Raw genomic sequence first — 17911 nt, forward strand, 5'->3', positions numbered from 1 at the left:
CAATATACACTAGCAGTTGTGTGGTAACATATCAAATACACTAGTTATTTCAGTAGCGAGGGTAAATAGCTAAGGGGTATTGATCTCTTCAATGATTGGAGATGTCTAGTGTGTATCACACTTACCCATTGCAGTCTTTAAGAGGATAGGTAACTATTCCGTCGGGAATTGGGAGAATTATCCTCCAGAGAAATTAAGGTAACTCCGCCATAAAGTTCTAAAAATCTTAGCCATTCAAAGTTCAATGAAGGTTTAAGATTGTCACATCATGAACAAAGCGAACAGACTAGCATATCGTGTGGTATCCATTGAAAATGGTGATGATGTGGCAAAATCTGAACTATTCATTTAACCATGAATGATTAGATTTTAAGAATTCTACCATAGAATTTCCCTAAGAGCTTTAGGGAATTTTAAGCAAGATCCTTGAGTTCATCAGAAACAAGGATGAACGTCAATACAACATCCTCAGACATTTATGTCTTTGCAAAACCAGCTTGGGGGACCCCACAGTTCTTCCTACATTCTCCATTTGTAGCAAGGGAGCAATTTTTAAGGGTCCAGGAGTCATATTCAAGCCTAACAATAAAACACATACAATTCTTGCTTTTGTAATTAGAATCTACACAATAACCAAGAGCACCAATTATAATTTATAAGTGGTCCGTAGCCTTCTCTATCCAACCTCAAAACAAAATCTTGCTAATAGCCTAAAACCATTACTTTACATCTTGTTTGGGAGGGAGAAATGGAATGCAATGGAATAAAGTATTAAGTGATATTCACGTATTCCTATGCTAGGGAGCTTAATAGAAAGTTATGGAAGGATTTGGAAGGAAATTCCCTCCTAAGCATTCATTCCAAATATAGGGAGAACAATTGTTTATGAAATATGGGAGAAATATCAATTTTATATCTATTTTTACAAAAGATAAGTAAGAGGTCAAGGATATATGGTAAATTATATATTTCTTTCTTTTCATCCTTCTTTTATAAATGCCCAAACACAAGAAAATACACCATACCAATTGCATTATCCTATTCTTTTAGGAACTCTCAAACAACGTGTTTTTTTAATAAATAAAATAAAATTTATGACTCTAGAACATAGTGTAAGTAAATCTTAGAACATTTGTGTGTGTGTATAAGTTGACATATATGAGGCAATCTGAACCAGGTGAAACCTTAAACAGACTAGACATGAGTATTGTTTATAAATTATACAACGAAAACACAGCTTTCATCACCCATTATCCCAATGCCGAATACAATTAATGTTACTAGTCATAACCCAAGTATGAATGTGGTAGTTAGAGGAGAATTCATTCCCCCACCCCCTTCCAACGTCTGTTAAATATAACATATGTGTGTGCATAATTGATATATATGAGACAATCTGAACCAGATGAAACCTTAAATAAATTAGACACAAGTTTTTTTTTTTATAATGTTAGACAAAAAAACACAGTTTTTCTCATCCACTATCCCAATGCAGATGTGATAATGTTTCTCATCATAGCCCAAGTTACATATATGGTAGTTAAAGAAGATTCATCCCCCCACCCCCTTTGTTAAACATAACATGTGCATGTATGCATAGGTTGATATATACTAGACAATCTGAACCAGATGAAACCTTAAATAAAATAGACATAAGTTTTGTTTATAAAGTTGGGCAAGAAAACACAGTTTTATCACCCACTATCCCAATGCAGATACAAATAATGTTTTTCATCACCATCAAAGTACATTCATGGTAGGTAAAAGGAGATTTCTTCCCCCCACCTCCTTCCTCCTCTGTTAACATTGCAGACACCATTTTCTTATTTAACATCCACAGGAAACAGACTAGGGAATGTGTTATTCAGGCATGATGAAATTTCTTGAGGCCTAGAATCACAAACTATATGTCACCCTTCTTTATAGGCCCAGTAACTTTGGCAGCTAGCATCTATTGAACATTTAAACAAATGATGCTCTTACATGAAGTCTTCTTCCAGTTCCTGCAAGGACTTGCTCGTTGTTGCAATCTGTTTATTAGATGTCATGTTTTCAGAAACCATCAAACCCTTGTAGCTTCTTAGCTCTGATTGTCTCTCCTTTTCAAGCCTTTCCATCTCCTCGCGTCGTTTCTGCAAGGACAAATGTCAAGGACTTTAATCAACAATCTTCAATATATATATCTAACACATTAAAAATGTGAGATTTTTTCTGTTAACTCAAAAAAAAAATTTTATTTAAATTTTGATAGTTACAATGGAGGGGTTATTTTAATCTTGGATGTCTCTGTTGTTGATCTACAAGAGGCTCTTGGCTGTTTGGGAACTCAAAACTAAGGAATAAAGTTGCTTTGCAATCCAATTTAATCCAAGAATGTTACTGAGCTCACAAATAAGTACCAGTAATCATAGCTAAAACACACACAAAATACAACTTCAATGTTTCTTACTTAAGAAGATGGGACCTAAAATATTAGAAAGACTTAATATCAAAATCATAATTATGTGCAGCAGAATGGCACTTCCTCCTCCCAAAAGAATGAGTGGAAGGTGAGGTCGTGAGTTCAAACTAGTTGGGTGCATGTAACTTACCAATTCAACATGTGTGTAATCTTCTAAAGCTTATGACTTAACCATCAAAAGATTGACCATTCCTCTACAACCATGTGCACTAGAATCAACTTGTCATCTAAATATTAAAAATAAGAAAAAAGCACCCCAAGTTCTGCAGTTGAAGACTTTAGTCTTCAAAACACCAAGTTTTTTTTTTATAAGTAATATTGATTTTATTAAAGACAAAGCTCAAATAGGAGCGCTTCCTAAATAATTACACGCTCAAACTCAAAAGATCCTGAAAATCAACTTAATTACAAGAACCACTCCCCCCCAACACACCAGAGAGAGAGAAGCAGCATAGTACAACAATAAAACAGAAGATGTAAAAAGCAACTTAAATTCAATGATTGATCTCTCCACATCTTTGAAACCAGTCCCTCCAAATCATCCACATGAGACAATGAGTAGTCACATTCCACATGATGATGCTTCCCATGCAACTCTTGCCAACAAAAGTTGACATCTACCAGCCTCTTTGACCTTAACCAATGTACACCAAAAGAAAAGCAGGGAAAAAAAACAAGTACCACAAATCATAAACAACCAAGCAATGGAGTAATAGATGGTCTAATATTCACCGGTTCTTTTGCACAGACAACACCAATATACTAGTGATATATTTCTCTTCATAAGATGTCTATAGTCATTCAGCAAATAAAAATATAAAGATTTTCTATAGTCAAGGTTTTACTCAAGGTAGCTGTCTGCACAAAGAAAGCCACTTTCTTAAGCACCTTTTTATTCTATAAACCTTTCCAAGTAAAATGCTTTTGCTGGCAACTTGTAGACAATTATAATAATATTGAATGCTAAGACATCAATCGGTACCTCTAGAAAAATGAGGGTATAACAAGTCCATCAGAGAATCCACCTCCTCCAATTCCCAATCATAAATTTTTTGAACAAATCTCAAATTCCAGTACTGAGCACCCCCCCCCCCTTTCTCTCTCTCTAAAACCTACCAAAGATGAATCTGAAGCATCTGTGTTATCTGCAATCAAATACCCAAATTCATCCCCTTCAAAGCTACACCACATGTCATGCCGTTTTTTTGTCCTCCTACAAGCCCCTTTTTTAAAAGAAATGAAAGGAGAGGACTTCCACCAACCAGCTCTAATTCCCTTCCAAAGACTACAGCCATACATTACCCTAAAAGCCCATGAGCGCTAACTCAAATGGCCTCTCCTCCTTTGTAAGAGCAAGATTGAGGGTAAGACTATGGGTTCAAGAGCTGACCAATAAATATATATACGCTAACTCAAATTGCCTCTCCTCCTTTGTAAGAGCAAGATTGAGGGTAAGATTATGGGTTCAAGAGCTGACCAATAAATATATATACTAAGTACCATAAGCCATTTGATGGATTGCAGGAGAACTCCCTAAACTAATGGCAATGACTAATGACATACAGCAAGAGAAAAAGCTGAAATCGAATACTGTGGGAACTTCAGATGACAGGAAATGACTGAACTGTTTCTTTGTTTTACCTATTTGATAGGAAGCATGCATAGCACAAACACCCCCCCCCAAAAAAAAAAAAAAAAACCAAACAAAAAGTAAACAAGAGAGAGAGAGAGAGGAAAAGAAGAAGACCTACCTGGTTTTTCAAATTTTGTAACAAGATAAAGCATTTGGAGATCAGCAAAAAGAAAAGGGAAGAAGACAAGTGCCTAACTGCATTTTAAATTTTGTAATCACAAATGCACCCAGACGATCACCAAAACATTTCCAATAAACCTTTTGTGCAAGCCATACTTAACAACCCTTTTTAAAATAATAATAATAATAATAATAATAATAAATCCTTTTGAAAGCTTCCTTGTTCTACTAAAAGCACCAAACAGGAGGAGATCTAAGTTTCATTATAACATGGGTGGGCACGGACCTAAGGGGAAAGTCAAATGTGGTACTTATCTTATACTAGTAATAACATTTTTCAGATGACAGAAAAAGTCCTACAGCAGTCAAATGATTGTGACCACAAGCAAGGTGAAATGAAAACTACCCGAGCATAACATGATAACTAATTTAGCAAGAAGTAGTTGTATAGATCTATAATTGGAACTCAAGTACAATTTCATGGTAAGAGAAGGAGACACCTTAAGCAAGAGAACTGGAAAGTGGACAAGTTCAATACCTCACAATTCCATTAAAAAAAGTTGTTCCCATTCCATTAGAAGAAAAAGGGTATCTTACTTCAAGCAAAGAGTATAATTAATTTTAAAGATGGAATCAACATGCCTTCCATGAATAGTGATGTTCATGATCAAGGAATATCGTGCACGTTAAACTATGAATAGTGGTCAAATTTGAGCAAGAGGAATCCTATTCCCTCCTTAAAGCCAGCTTATGGAATCAAATGGGAAGGGGCATGGACAATTAGATAATCAATTGGAATTTTGGAATTCAAATCCACTGGACATCTGTCCAGAGGTACCCTACCACCATACTAGTTGCTAGAGAAGCAAGAACTAGTCTATGATGCTTACTGGTCCTCAGGCTTTATATATAAAATGGAAGGAAGATGATGTTCTGTGTTGGACATGATTTTCCAGAGGAAAATATTTGAATGGAAGAGATCTTCAGAATGGTCAGCCCATAAAACCATAGTGTAATTTTTTAAATAACCTCAGTAAGATTTAAACCTTAGACCTAGCATAACCTCACTCCCATCCCTTACCACTTGAGCCAAAGCGTATTTAGTATTTACACATCACAAAAGTCAAATGTAAACCTCACTGCATCATTGATTTCAAGGCATCAAGCATATGAATCTGTTTTAATAAGCAGCCTTCAAGGCACCTGAAGTGAATCTGAGCTCTATGAAGGTTCCACCACCAAGAAACACATGTCAAATTCTACTGTGCAAAACCTTTATTTGATTTAAAATTAATTCCAAAGTAATTCCTTTAATCGGGGTAGAATTCAGAATTGTGCGCTTGGCAAGTTTTATGAACATTGTATACCCATAAGGCTACATCTATATTGGTTGCTGATGTTCCGTGTTCAACCAAATATTAGATATCTCTTGATCTTACTGACCTCATTGTGGCCAAAGAGGGAAACAATCATTAAAAGAGTATACCGAACTCACTTTGTCTCTCAGCTGTAGTTTTCTCTCTGCTCGTTCCGCTGCATTAACCGCTTCTCGCTCAGCTGCAATTACGTGATATAAGTAAGTGACTTGTAGTACCATTATGACAAGATAATAGAATATGAATTAATTCATAAAATCAGAATAACTCATGAATGAATTCCCAAGCATATAAATATAAAAGTGATACCAGAGTCTATAGATAAATATCATTATGAGGAACATAAGACCCAAAAGTTGCACACAAATTCCTTCATAATGAGCAACAAGTGTACTAGCTTAGCATATCCATCTAAAAAGAAAACCTCAAGAAAAATGAGATACTAATTTTACCTTTCAAATCAGGTTTCCTTTCCACTTTTGTCCTGTTCAACCTATTAACTATCTCATTAATCCGCTTCTCCACTCTCACAGTTCGAACCTATATTTAGCATAAAAATCCAAAAAAGATCAAACTCTCATGTATGCTCAAACGAAAAAGATACAAAAGTTAAAAATCAAAATAGCATCCCAAATAAGATATTGAGCCCCACCATTTTTGGGTTGTGAAAACCAATTTGACCAACATCCATAGAAGCAGTTTTCTTCAAATTGGACCAGGGTGTGTAAACAACATCAATGTTATTCACCTTGTTGCCTGCCATATAATCCCAAAAAGTGAGTCATCTAAAACACCACAGCACTACCTAATTCATAGCACAATGGAACAACAACAAGAAGTCAATTTTAAGGAATAATTGATAACTCTCTTCTACTTTTTCCTGATGTCTAGTAAGTGATATTTTTTGGATAATTCGAAAATTGGGGGAGGGGAAATTTGAACGCTAGATGTCTCCATTGGAAACACCAGGAAGTGATATTTCTAGTAAGTGATTTTATGACATATATGTGACCCTTTTTTAATAATCATACATAAAACCTCAATAATAATCAAATTGCACAATCTATTCCAACAATTATTAGCTAAACACTGATTCTTTGAACACGTAAAAAGAATAAATGATAACTCTCTTCTACTTTATTCTGATGTCTAGTAAGTGATATTTTTTGGATAATTCAAAAATTGTGGGAGGGGTCTCCATTGGAAACACCAGGAAGTGCCAATCGAGCTACAAGGCTCTTGGCAATGTCTAGTAAGTGATCTTATTACATATACGTGACCCTTTTTTAATGATCATACATAAAACCTCAATAAAATAATGAAATTACAATATCTATTCCAATGATTATTAGCTACACAATGATTCTTTGAACACAAAAAAGAATAAAAATAAACAAAATGACAGTAATCAGATAGTTTGCCTTGGATGGAATTTGCTTTGACAAGCTGAACACAATCCTCCAATACACCTTCACTAATATCATCAATAGTCTGACCTTTGTGCAGTCTTATATAAACATGGGCTGAAGACATTTTATCCACATGGAACCTAGAAACAAACAGACAAACAAACAAACCCTACTAAGATCAAAAGTGCAATGTTGTACTAACTAACTTAGAAACCAGTAATTAATACACAAAAATCAAAAAAACGAGAATTATTGCTGTGAATAGGTAATGAAAATTGAAAAAACCAAATATCTTCGGGGAAGCCGTATTTGATGAGCTCCTCGTTCTCGAACTTGTCGAGGCCCATGAAAATAGTGTAATCGCCAGCCTCTGGTCGAGCTTTGAAGTAGAACACCATGGCTTTTCCGATGAGGAAAACCTAGGCCACCAGAGATCGACTCGTTTTAGATTAGGGCTTCTTCTCTGTTTTTTTTCTTTTCTTTTTTTTAAAAACTTTTTTAACTTGCGAGAAATAAGTAGTACAATTTAGAACCCCGTTAAAAAAGAACCCCGTTAAGGTTTCGAGTTTCGACAGAGAACTGACATTAAATTAAATGTGGTCTGTCAGTGGATGTCCACGTGGAAAAGTTGGGATTGCGTTTTCCTTACGCTTGTTTTTTTTTTTTTTTTTTTTCCTCTCTTTTATTAATCCCTAAACCGCGTCATCTGTGATAAACTTTTGCACGTATGTGTGTGTTGGACTTGGATGCATTTTCCTTCTTAAAAATAACACTTAAAAATAAGCATAAAAAAGGGTTTTGTAACTTTTGTTTAAAGAAAAATTTTGGACTTACAGAACACACTAGTAATCATAGTATCTATATATAAAAAGCGCGAATGCGCTAAAGCAACAGTTAAAAAAACTACAGTATTTTGATTTATTCAATACTTTGCACTGTTTCGCCGCTTTTTTGTTTTTTTCTTTTTCTTTTTTGAGGCATTATTGTCTAGTCTACTCCTTTATTTTAATTTTTTATAAATCAAAATAAAATATCATACTAAAATTAATCATAACTAAAAATAAAAATATTGTAAAAAAAGAAATATTATATGTATAATATTTTTCACAACACTTTCATAACAAAAGTGTGAATGTGTAATTGTTGAAGTGTTAATTCCTTCTAGGTCAAAATAAAATATCATATTAGAATTAATCATAACTAAAAATAAAGATATTGTGAAAAAAGAAGTGTTACATCTATAACATTTTTCACAATATTTTTATAACAAAAGTGTGAATGTGTAAAGCTATAGTAATAGCTACTTTTTTTTTTTTTTTTCTATTCGATTTGCACCATTCGCTGGCCTTTTTTTTTTTTTTTTTGCAATATCACCCCGTCAACTCTTTCTTTATTTTATTTTTATATATAGCTGTTAGTTAACACAACAAATTATCACAATATTTTCACAATTGTTGAAATATTAATTCATTATATGTCAAAATAAAATATCATACCGAAAATAACCACAACTAAAAATAAAAATATTGTTTTACTGATACAACAAATTTCATAATAATTTCACAATTATTGAGATGTCAATTTTTTATAAGTCGAAATAAAATAATAAAATATGAGACTATGACTAACCACAACTAAAAATAATTTTTTTGAGAAAATGTTGTAACATTTGTTGTGTGAATGTGTAAAAGTTACTATAGTAGCTACAGTACTTTTTGATTTATTCAATATGTATTATTCATCACTTCATTAGGCCTTTCTTTTTTTTTCCAATCATCGGTTTGTGCTCTTTTTTCTTTTTTCTTTTTTAAGTATTTATATGAGCTGGCACATATATTGTTATACTGATACAATAAATTTCACAATACACAATTATTGAGATATCAATTTCTATAGGTCAAAATAAAATAATAAAATATGAGACTGTAATTGACCACAACTAAAAATAAATGTTTTGTGAAAATGTTGTAACACTTGTTGTTATCACAATTTTTTCACAATTGTTGAGATCTCAATTGCTTATAGATCAAATAAAATATTCCTAATTCCACAACATTTTCACATTAATTTCACAACAAATCATATGTGGTAAGCTACTATTAATAGATAAAAAAGTGATATCATTCGTGGGTCCATTTTAAAATCACTAACAATTTACCATCCAGAATTTGTTATGGAAATATTATAAAGATAGCATTTCTATCAAATAAATAATAATATATCAAATCAAAACTTACCACGATTGAAATTAAAGGTATTGCGAAAATATTGTAACATTTTGTTGTATTTCTAGACTTATTTTTTGGTTTAGTCAAATTTGGTAAGCAAAAATTCATTATTTCATGCACAACTTTTTTTTTTTTAATGCATAGTTTAAAGTGGTTGTCCCAATTAAAAATCAAAATCAATAACAATTTACTATCTAAGATTTGTTGTAAAAATGTTGTGGATGTAGCATTACTCTAAAATAAAATTATAAAATATCATACCAAGGCCCACCATAGCTAAAATAAAGGTATTGGGAAAATATCGTGATATTTATTGTGTTCCTGACTTTTTTTTCATGTTTAGTCAATTTGTTGAGCCAAAATTCATAAATTTACAGACAATATTCTTGGGTTTTTTTTTAACACATTGTTTAAAGTAAAAAGCACATAGTTTTACCAACAAAAAATTTATAGAAAAAAGTACTTTCCTCCTTTATGTTTGGGGTACTTTCATCCCCCAACTTTAAAGTTGAATAATTTCTTCTTTTATATTTTGTACACAAGCATATAGTCCCTGTTGTTACTCTCTTAGTTAAATCCTAACAAAATCTTATGATTCCTATAATATTTCATTGTACCATATCTAAAATGCCTCACTAAATTTTAATATCTCAAAAATTTTCTTCATGTATTTTGAGTTTTATATATTAGTCATACTTAAAAAGTAAAAATTGTGATCTATGGAATTCTATTTGTTACCTAGAAAACACAAATTTATTAGAGGTTTAATCTTCTAGATTTATAATTATATATATATATATATATTTTTTTTTTTTAAAGAGTACTTATGATGTCCGCTTCTGATGATAATTATTTATTATTAGACCAATACATCAATCAGTATTTGGTGTAGGCGGGAATTGAATCCCAGATATCTTATTCAACTATCATAGACTTTACTAGTTGAGTTAACTATAACCCACAATTTTTATAATTTTATCTAATAAAACTTCAATGACATGTGTCTTTTGTTATTTTTTTTTATTTCTTAAAAAAGTGTTCATCAAAAATTAAGTTAAGCATCGTAATTAGGCTTATAAAATAAAATGATAAAGAATGAAATATGAATAACAAAATATTCATTGCAAATGGTTGTAGGTATTTAGTTTGATGAAGAGTTTCAATTGTAACATATGTCATCATTTATTGCAAAAATTTAAATATTGTGACAATATTTTATCAAAATTTAGTTATTTATTGTTGGAAGATGACAACATTTGTTAGCATTCTTAATAGAATTTTTTTATGAGTAGATACCATCTTAAATAATTAGGTTATAAGAAATTATCATCCTAAATAGATAGTCATACGTTAAATAACTATTCTAAATTTAAATACATGATTTGATACTACTTCAAAAATAAATTTTATCTAAGTTTTTTTCGCTGAAGGGGCTGCACGTGCAACCCTTACTAGTATTATTACTATGTACCTATTTGATTTGTTTGTTAATGTCGAATTTATCATCCGACCAAGACACTGATAACGCCTTAGAATGTATACTTGTTATATATTTATGTGGGTGTTATCTCCTTATTACTATACTTAATTTGTATAATTAAATAATGATTTGCATTAGTCCCTATTATTTATCTTTACATAATTTCTTAAATAAAATGTTATTCATTGTGTGTAATTTTCTACTTTCATAAAATCATGTGAAAAAGATGAGTTTACAAGAGTTTGTAAGAGAATGGAGGCCAAACTAGAATTAAAGAGGAGCTAAAGGACCGTGCTTAAATGTCCAAGGAGGTATAGCTGGAGTGCTTGGGTCATCTACCATGTTTGGAAGTTTCAAATAAGGAAAAAAATCAAAGAGGTAGAATTTGAAAAGGAAAAATCAAATTCGAGTACTGATCAGTATTTTGGGCGTATCTTTTTGCTCAAAAATCCAATTGACACAAGATCAGATAGGTTGGAACCGTGACTTAAATATCTACAATTTTCTAGTTTTGAGTTTTTTCGAAATTCACAATTTTTGAAGGCCGAAATTAACTCACAAGTTACTGCTATAAATCTGGACGAAAATCAAAATAGTAAAAGTTTTATTTTTCTTGTTTCTAAAAAAAAAAAGGTTTTATTTTTCTTTGGACACTTTGACGTTAGGGTTTTGGATGGAGGAAAACCTAGTATTTTCCTTCTCTAATAACAGTCTAAACTCTTTACTAGAGCTAGGGGTTATGTTTTTTCCTTACGACTTGAATATTCAATGTGATTCTTTCTAAGATTTTAGACAATAACATATTTGATTATTTAATTAGGTTTCTTTTGATATATTAGTTATTCCATACTTTCAATAAGTTCAATCATATTTTTCTTATTGTTTAGATGAATTTTTAATAGTTTCAAATAGAAATCACGTTTTAAAGTAAATGAATTTTTCTGGAAACTATTTTAACTGCATTATTAATCTAGGTTATCTTGCGTTCTTGAATTGTTTCAGTTCAATTGAACCATAAATTTTTAATTGTATAAGAACAATCAATTATGAAATATATATTTTATTAGATCACAAAGAATTTCATATCGATATAAGGAAACACCACAATGCCCTGGTATTTACATTATTGATTTAAGTCAAACTTTATTATTATTCTTGTTAACAATACCGAACAAAAGTACTTTTCTTTTTCACCAAAATTGTTGTTTAATTATATTGTCTTTAAATTTATTTTGCTCTTTGTTGTTCAACTTTGGTACTCTGAGAATTATATTATTACAATCTCTTACACTTGAGAGTGAGTAAGCAAACACCAATCAGTTTTTGGTGTAAACGGAGATTGAAACTCAAATATCTTATTTAATTATCAGAAATTTTATCAATTAAGTTAACTAAAATTCACAACTTATTTTTTTCTCTTGAGAGAGAATGTGATTGAAAACTTGAAAACTTTATTTATTTTAAGGATATAGATTTGAGATAGAACATGAGTTGGAAAATAGATTTACAAAAGAAAAATTAAAAAGGTTACAAAAATTTTACTCTAATTTTTTTTTCTTTCCAAAAAAAATAAGACAGATAAAAGTCAATTTAATATAGATATAAATACAAAGAGGTAATTATATAATAATAATAAACTCAAGGTTTTTATTTTAGTGTTCGTTTGGAAAAGAATATTTTTGCCAACTTATTTTACTATTCAGCTTGTTTTTGTTACTATGTATGGGTCTCACTGCATATTTTGGTACTATTCATAAATCTCACTGTACTATTTCAGCTAACTTTTACCTTTATCTATAGTATTTTAAGTAAAAAGTTTTCAGTTTCAGTAAAATAAACAAATTCCAAACGGACCCTTAGTTATTTCTATCCATGATTGGCGTGTATCAAATTATCAATTTCTATCCATAATTTTAAAATAATAGTAATTTGAACTCTCAAGTCTCAAAAAGTTGTAGAATCTCTAGGCAGTCACATGTAACAACATTTTCTGATCAAAATATGTTTGACATGGACAGCATATATAACAAAGACTAAGGAATATAAAGAATTAGTACAAAGCATAGCAAAGATTTTTTTTGCCTTAGGAGTATAAATAACACAAGAAATCCTAAATGTAGGAATTTGGGGGGGGGGGGGGGGGGGGGGGGGGGAAAGAAATGGAAGAAAGAAAGGCATATGCGATGCATTGTACTTCCAGCAGCTCTCAACTCCCATGTATTCCTGCCACTGAATTCTGCCAATCAGGTTCAATATGCCAACCCCACCTAGCATACAGCCACAAACATTTTAAGGATTTGATTCACTAAATTCAATGCAGGGAACAATAACTCGCCACAGTACAGTGAACATTAGCCCGAGAACACCCTCCCCCTCCCCCACTCCGTTTCTTCTTTTATTAGCTGATCCTTTATCATTTAGTATCTGCTACATTGATAATTGTGCAAAACAGTGCTATTCAGAGAGATTTTCTCCTGACATTTGAAAGAAAATACATATCCAGAAGAGTCATCTGTGAATTAGACTGAGTCAAAAATTACAAAAACTGAAATGAACTGAGATTCTGAAACTCCCTTATGGAGCAAAATTCGACACTATCAAATAATTTACTTGTCTAAGGCAATGCCAGGAACATTAAGTGGTGGGCGAATTTTCACATATTGCCATTAAATAACTGGCAAGCTTCTCCAGGCTAGCTTTTATCATTTTTTCTTTCTTCTGAACCAACCAAAATTCAATTTTAAATAGCAACAAAGTTATTATAAAAAAGACAGTGTATATATTAACCATGCTGAATCAGACATGAGCTCTATGATCTCCAAATCCCCAATCATAACATTTGATATGCAAAAACTTACATAATGCATGAAAGATAGTCAACACATATAATAACTGCAAAGAAAATCAGCACGAGCTTAATAAGTCCCACGCCAAAGTAACCAAGTACAAAGCGACTAATTTGTGAAGCAGGGGAGTGGTAGTTATGCTAGCAGAAAGGAACCAGAATAAAGGTTATTTAGATACCTCTTGCAGAACTCAGTCACATATCGTGATCCATTGTAAAGAACGAACCACATCAAGACAATCACCAACGTATCTGGTAAAGTTTAGGAACTCAAGGACAATATCATACAAGCATACAAGAAGAGGGCAGGAAGATTACTTTCAGTTGACGTGGCACATGAAACCAACAAGATAACACTCTACAAATCAGATGTCAAACTTACTTTTCATTTTTGCCTCACAAACCAAACTTATATAACTACTTGTTAGATTATGTTAGAAGCATGGCAAACAAACTGAGCACATGTTCATGAATCTTGTTTTCACAAACTTAATTGTAAGAGGAACTTGAAATTAAAACTCCAGTTCTTAGTTACATGGCAGATTTCACAAAGCCCTGGGCTACCCAACCAAATCATTAAAGCAACAAGAATTATTACATGGCACCTACAAAACGTTCATTTTATTATTATTATTATTTAGCCACTGGTCAAATTCATGAAAGTTATCCAAATTTGATCATGATTTTTGCAATTTCATCTACATGTGAGCAAGAGCAACAATACTACATCACACCAAAGCGCAAGTCACTTTGAATCGAAACTTTCAATAAGACGTGTATATATATATATATATATATATATATATTAAGCAGATCAGATCCTTAGAGAAAGTTATGTAATAAAGGATACTGAAAAGATAACGCTCCCACCAATCCAACATGTAGAGCCCAAAAGTGACATTGTAAAGATAGATCTTGCGCTGTATCCAGTTCATAACTTTGAAACCTATGAACAATAATAATATAGTTAACAATGAAGCTCAGAAATATGAGAGCAAGGTTGGATGACTAATAAACAAGAAATTAAATTCCCAACAGAGAAAAAAGAGGGTGGGGGGGGGGGGGGGGATGCAAACACCAAAAGTAGTGCTAATTTGAATTTCGAACTTCCATTAGCAGCAGGAATCTGGTTCTTACTTTCATACTTAAATTTAAATCATTAGGAGGAACCAACCTGCTATTACTGACTGGGTAAAAAAAAGGAGAAGCTTGAGGAGTATAATACGAGGTTCAACATGGTAGCAGGCCCATGGCTAGCACATGGCACTATTTCATGAGTATAAGATGAGGTGCAACATGGTTGAAGATGAGCTGACGACATTGCATAGATTTAGGAGAGGCCTAAGTGACAACTTCTAGGAAGAGTTAGTTCCCCGTGAGGTCACCACCTTAGACCAGGCCTACACCCTTGTCCAAAACTATGAAACAATCATCAAGTCACAATGTTAAGCAACCTATCACTCGATACTCAAGTAACCTTCAGTCTTCTGGTAGTAAACCACCAGTAGTTTCACCACAATCCAAGCCTAACTCCAGTAATGTGTCAATTAGTATATGAAAAAGGGGAAAATTGGAAAGTAGACCCCTCACTCTGAATTCTCGATTCAAATGCTTTAAATGTCAGGGCTTTAGTTGTGTTGCTGCCAAGTGCCCCAATAAAGTTCTCATCATTTATGAGCAAAGGAAATAAATTGATTATGAAGATCTAGAAGAATTATTTTATGAGCCTAACAATGAAATTGAGGACACAGATGAAGATTGTAAGGGAGACCTTAACCTAGGTTGCATTCGGACCATCCCATCTCAAGTCAAACTCCCTGGGAATAGTAGAATCTACCTAAGGTGAGTGAGGTTGACTATAGGATAGTACAACCTAAATAGGCTATTGAGAAAAAGCATTTTAAGCCTAAAAGGGATAGAGAGGGAAATGAGCAAAGAAATTTCAATTAGTACATGGCTCAGTAGGAACACACAGTCATCATGAATTACATCATGAGATCAATAAACAATCTCAAACAAAATCATATTATATGGAATTTCAAGTAGGGGATTATATCATGGTTCCAATTAGGCCCAAACAGTTTCCCCACAAAGCTGTTAGTGTTGGACCACTCAAAAGTTTCAAAACAGGTTGGACCAAATGCACGTAATTAATGATTTTCCAACTGATTACAAAAGTTGTTCCGCCTTTAATATTGAGAATTTGGCTGCTATAAAGGTCTAGCTATTACCCCATATGATACTACCCACCAGCTTTCCCATGATCCCATTACAAACCCTATGACTCATCCAGCACCACCAAACATTTCGCCAACATGTAAAGAATTTCGGATCAGCACGTTGTTTGTTTCTACCGGGAATGGAGGAGTTCAGTACTGCCTAATTCATTGGAAGGGACGATGAGAGTTAAATTGTACTAAGATCAACAAAGAAGAGCCAGCATCAACTAGACCCTGATCTACCACATCTACACCACTAACCAGGGCCGGCCCTTCCCTTAGGCGAGTTAGGCAATTGCCTAAGGCCCCCAAGTGGAAGGGGGCCCCAAAATTTTAGAAAAGAACCAACCGGGTAGTAGAAAATGAATTACAAAAATAATCTGGCACATCCTTTTAACCAAAAAAAACAAAAATTTTGGTAAATCCTATTAAACATTGGTTCTAAACAAAATCATTGACCAAAAATCAACCAGATAAACTACAAATCCGATCTAAGAGATTAACCACAAAACAATCACAAATCAAAACAAATAAATCCACTCAAAACCCTAAAAATTTTACCTTTCTCTCTACTCTCTGCTCTCCGCCTCTCCCTAGTCTCCAGTCTCCAGCTGAACCGCCTCAGCCTCTCTCTGATTCTCTGCTCTCCGCCTCTCTCAAGTCTCAACTGCTCACCCCACCTCACCGTATCAGGTTCTGAGGTTCAGGAATCAGGTATAAAATTATAAATATTTGGGCACAGGGCACTGCATTTTATTTGTTAAGAACTTAAGATAACTTTGTTTGTTTGGGCCCTCCCTGGCTGGTTTTGTAACTTGCTTATCACTTATCAGTTTATCATTATGGCTGGCTGGACCCTCCCTGGACTGGGCGTTAAGTTTGGGCCTTCAAGGTTTTTTTTTTTTTTTTTTTTTTTTTTTTTTTTTTTATATATTATTATTATTTTTTAAAGTCTGCATTTCTTTTTTTTTTTAGTTATAGATAGGATTTGTTTTTTGTTTGTTTGTTTATTTTTTTTTTATTTTTTATTTTTTGGTGGGTGGGCCTTATTAATAAGTCTTGTGTCAGTGTTATGGCTGTGCTTAAATTTTTGTTATGCTTGTGCTTAATTTTTTTTTCAATTTATGTAGGTTGAGATTACTAAAAACTTGTTATTATTCAGTGAAACTACAACAATACTTTTTATATAAATCAAGTTCTATTTCTCATTTGCTCTACACTTGAAAGTTATTTTTTTATTTTAGTCTTTATAAATATATTGTTTAATTAGAAATGTGGATATGAAAAACTTAAAAAAAAGAAGAAAAATTAATTGAGTCTCAAAAAGGATCAATGGATAAATTTGTTATTAATAATAAACAAAATATAACACAAAATTTAGATGAAAATATCACAAATGAGCAAGAAATTCACCAAAATAATTTAGAAGAAAATGATGTTCAATTTTGCAATACAACAAATCTTGATAATGAACTTCAAAATAATTTAGAAGAAAATGAAAATAATTATGAAAAATATAATATAAAAATATTAAATAAACATTAATTTAATTAACATATAAGTATAAAAAAAGGCCTAATTTTTAGTTCTCACCTTAGGACCCAAAATGTCTAGGGTCACCCCTATTTCCCTCTCATCCTCTCTCTGCTTCAACCCACGTCACACCGTGCTCCATGGCTGATCACCAAGCTCTCCTTCTAAACCTCTATGGCCAGAGCTTTTTAAGCTCATCACCTCTAATCATGCACCACTACTGAAACCCAGCCAAAATCAAATCACGACCACCACCACAGCCAAAACCCAGAAGCCCACCAAATCACAAATCAAATCACACCCACCGAAATCAAAACACAAAACCCACAAAACAACCAAAATCACAAAATGAAAACACTGAAAGTGAACCCACCATTAAAAAAATATATATTGGTTTTGTTATTATATATATATATTTTTTTGAAACTTGTTATTGTTATTGTTATTATATTTTAGAAGAATAATCATCTTGTTGAACTAATTTTAGATCCAAATTAATCAAACAAATAAATAAATAAACAAAAATCACACACCATAATCTGGTGAAGTCTCGTGAGCCACAATTTCACCAAAATGGATCGTCTAAGTTGAGAGGAAGAGATTTTCA

At 32.5% G+C, this 17911-nt stretch overlaps 2 protein-coding genes and 1 long non-coding RNA gene across 4 annotated transcripts; 1 reads left to right on the forward strand and 2 right to left on the reverse strand.

The window, feature by feature from the left end:
- Positions 1–1621: 1621 nt before the first annotated feature.
- LOC126708758 (uncharacterized) lies at positions 1622–7530 on the reverse strand. The gene is made up of 6 exons (XM_050408684.1): positions 7285–7530; positions 7007–7139; positions 6243–6341; positions 6043–6130; positions 5710–5771; positions 1622–2132 (listed from the first exon to the last, which is right to left on the reverse strand). Exons 1-6 carry the CDS (start codon positions 7395–7397, stop codon positions 1980–1982), a joined length of 648 nt encoding a protein of 215 aa, XP_050264641.1. The 5' UTR covers positions 7398–7530; the 3' UTR covers positions 1622–1979.
- On the forward strand, positions 6215–7274 carry LOC126708759 (uncharacterized). The gene is made up of 2 exons (XR_007649260.1): positions 6215–6341; positions 7007–7274. It is a non-coding gene; the product is annotated as an uncharacterized LOC126708759 (long non-coding RNA).
- A 5129-nt stretch (positions 7531–12659) lies between the features above and the next one.
- LOC126709349 (uncharacterized) lies at positions 12660–16549 on the reverse strand. 2 transcript variants are annotated; one of them, XM_050409558.1, is made up of 4 exons: positions 16333–16526; positions 14403–14498; positions 13732–13804; positions 12660–12974 (listed from the first exon to the last, which is right to left on the reverse strand). In XM_050409558.1, exons 2-4 carry the CDS (start codon positions 14485–14487, stop codon positions 12914–12916), a joined length of 219 nt encoding a protein of 72 aa, XP_050265515.1. In that variant the 5' UTR covers positions 14488–14498; positions 16333–16526; the 3' UTR covers positions 12660–12913. The 2 variants fall into 2 exon arrangements, with proteins under 2 accessions (XP_050265515.1, XP_050265516.1); XM_050409559.1 differs by having other exon boundaries at positions 12930–13599; positions 16333–16549.
- Positions 16550–17911: the final 1362 nt, after the last annotated feature.

Source organism: Quercus robur, chromosome 12, assembly GCF_932294415.1.
Source record: "Quercus robur chromosome 12, dhQueRobu3.1, whole genome shotgun sequence".
Taxonomy (NCBI): domain Eukaryota; kingdom Viridiplantae; phylum Streptophyta; class Magnoliopsida; order Fagales; family Fagaceae; genus Quercus; species Quercus robur.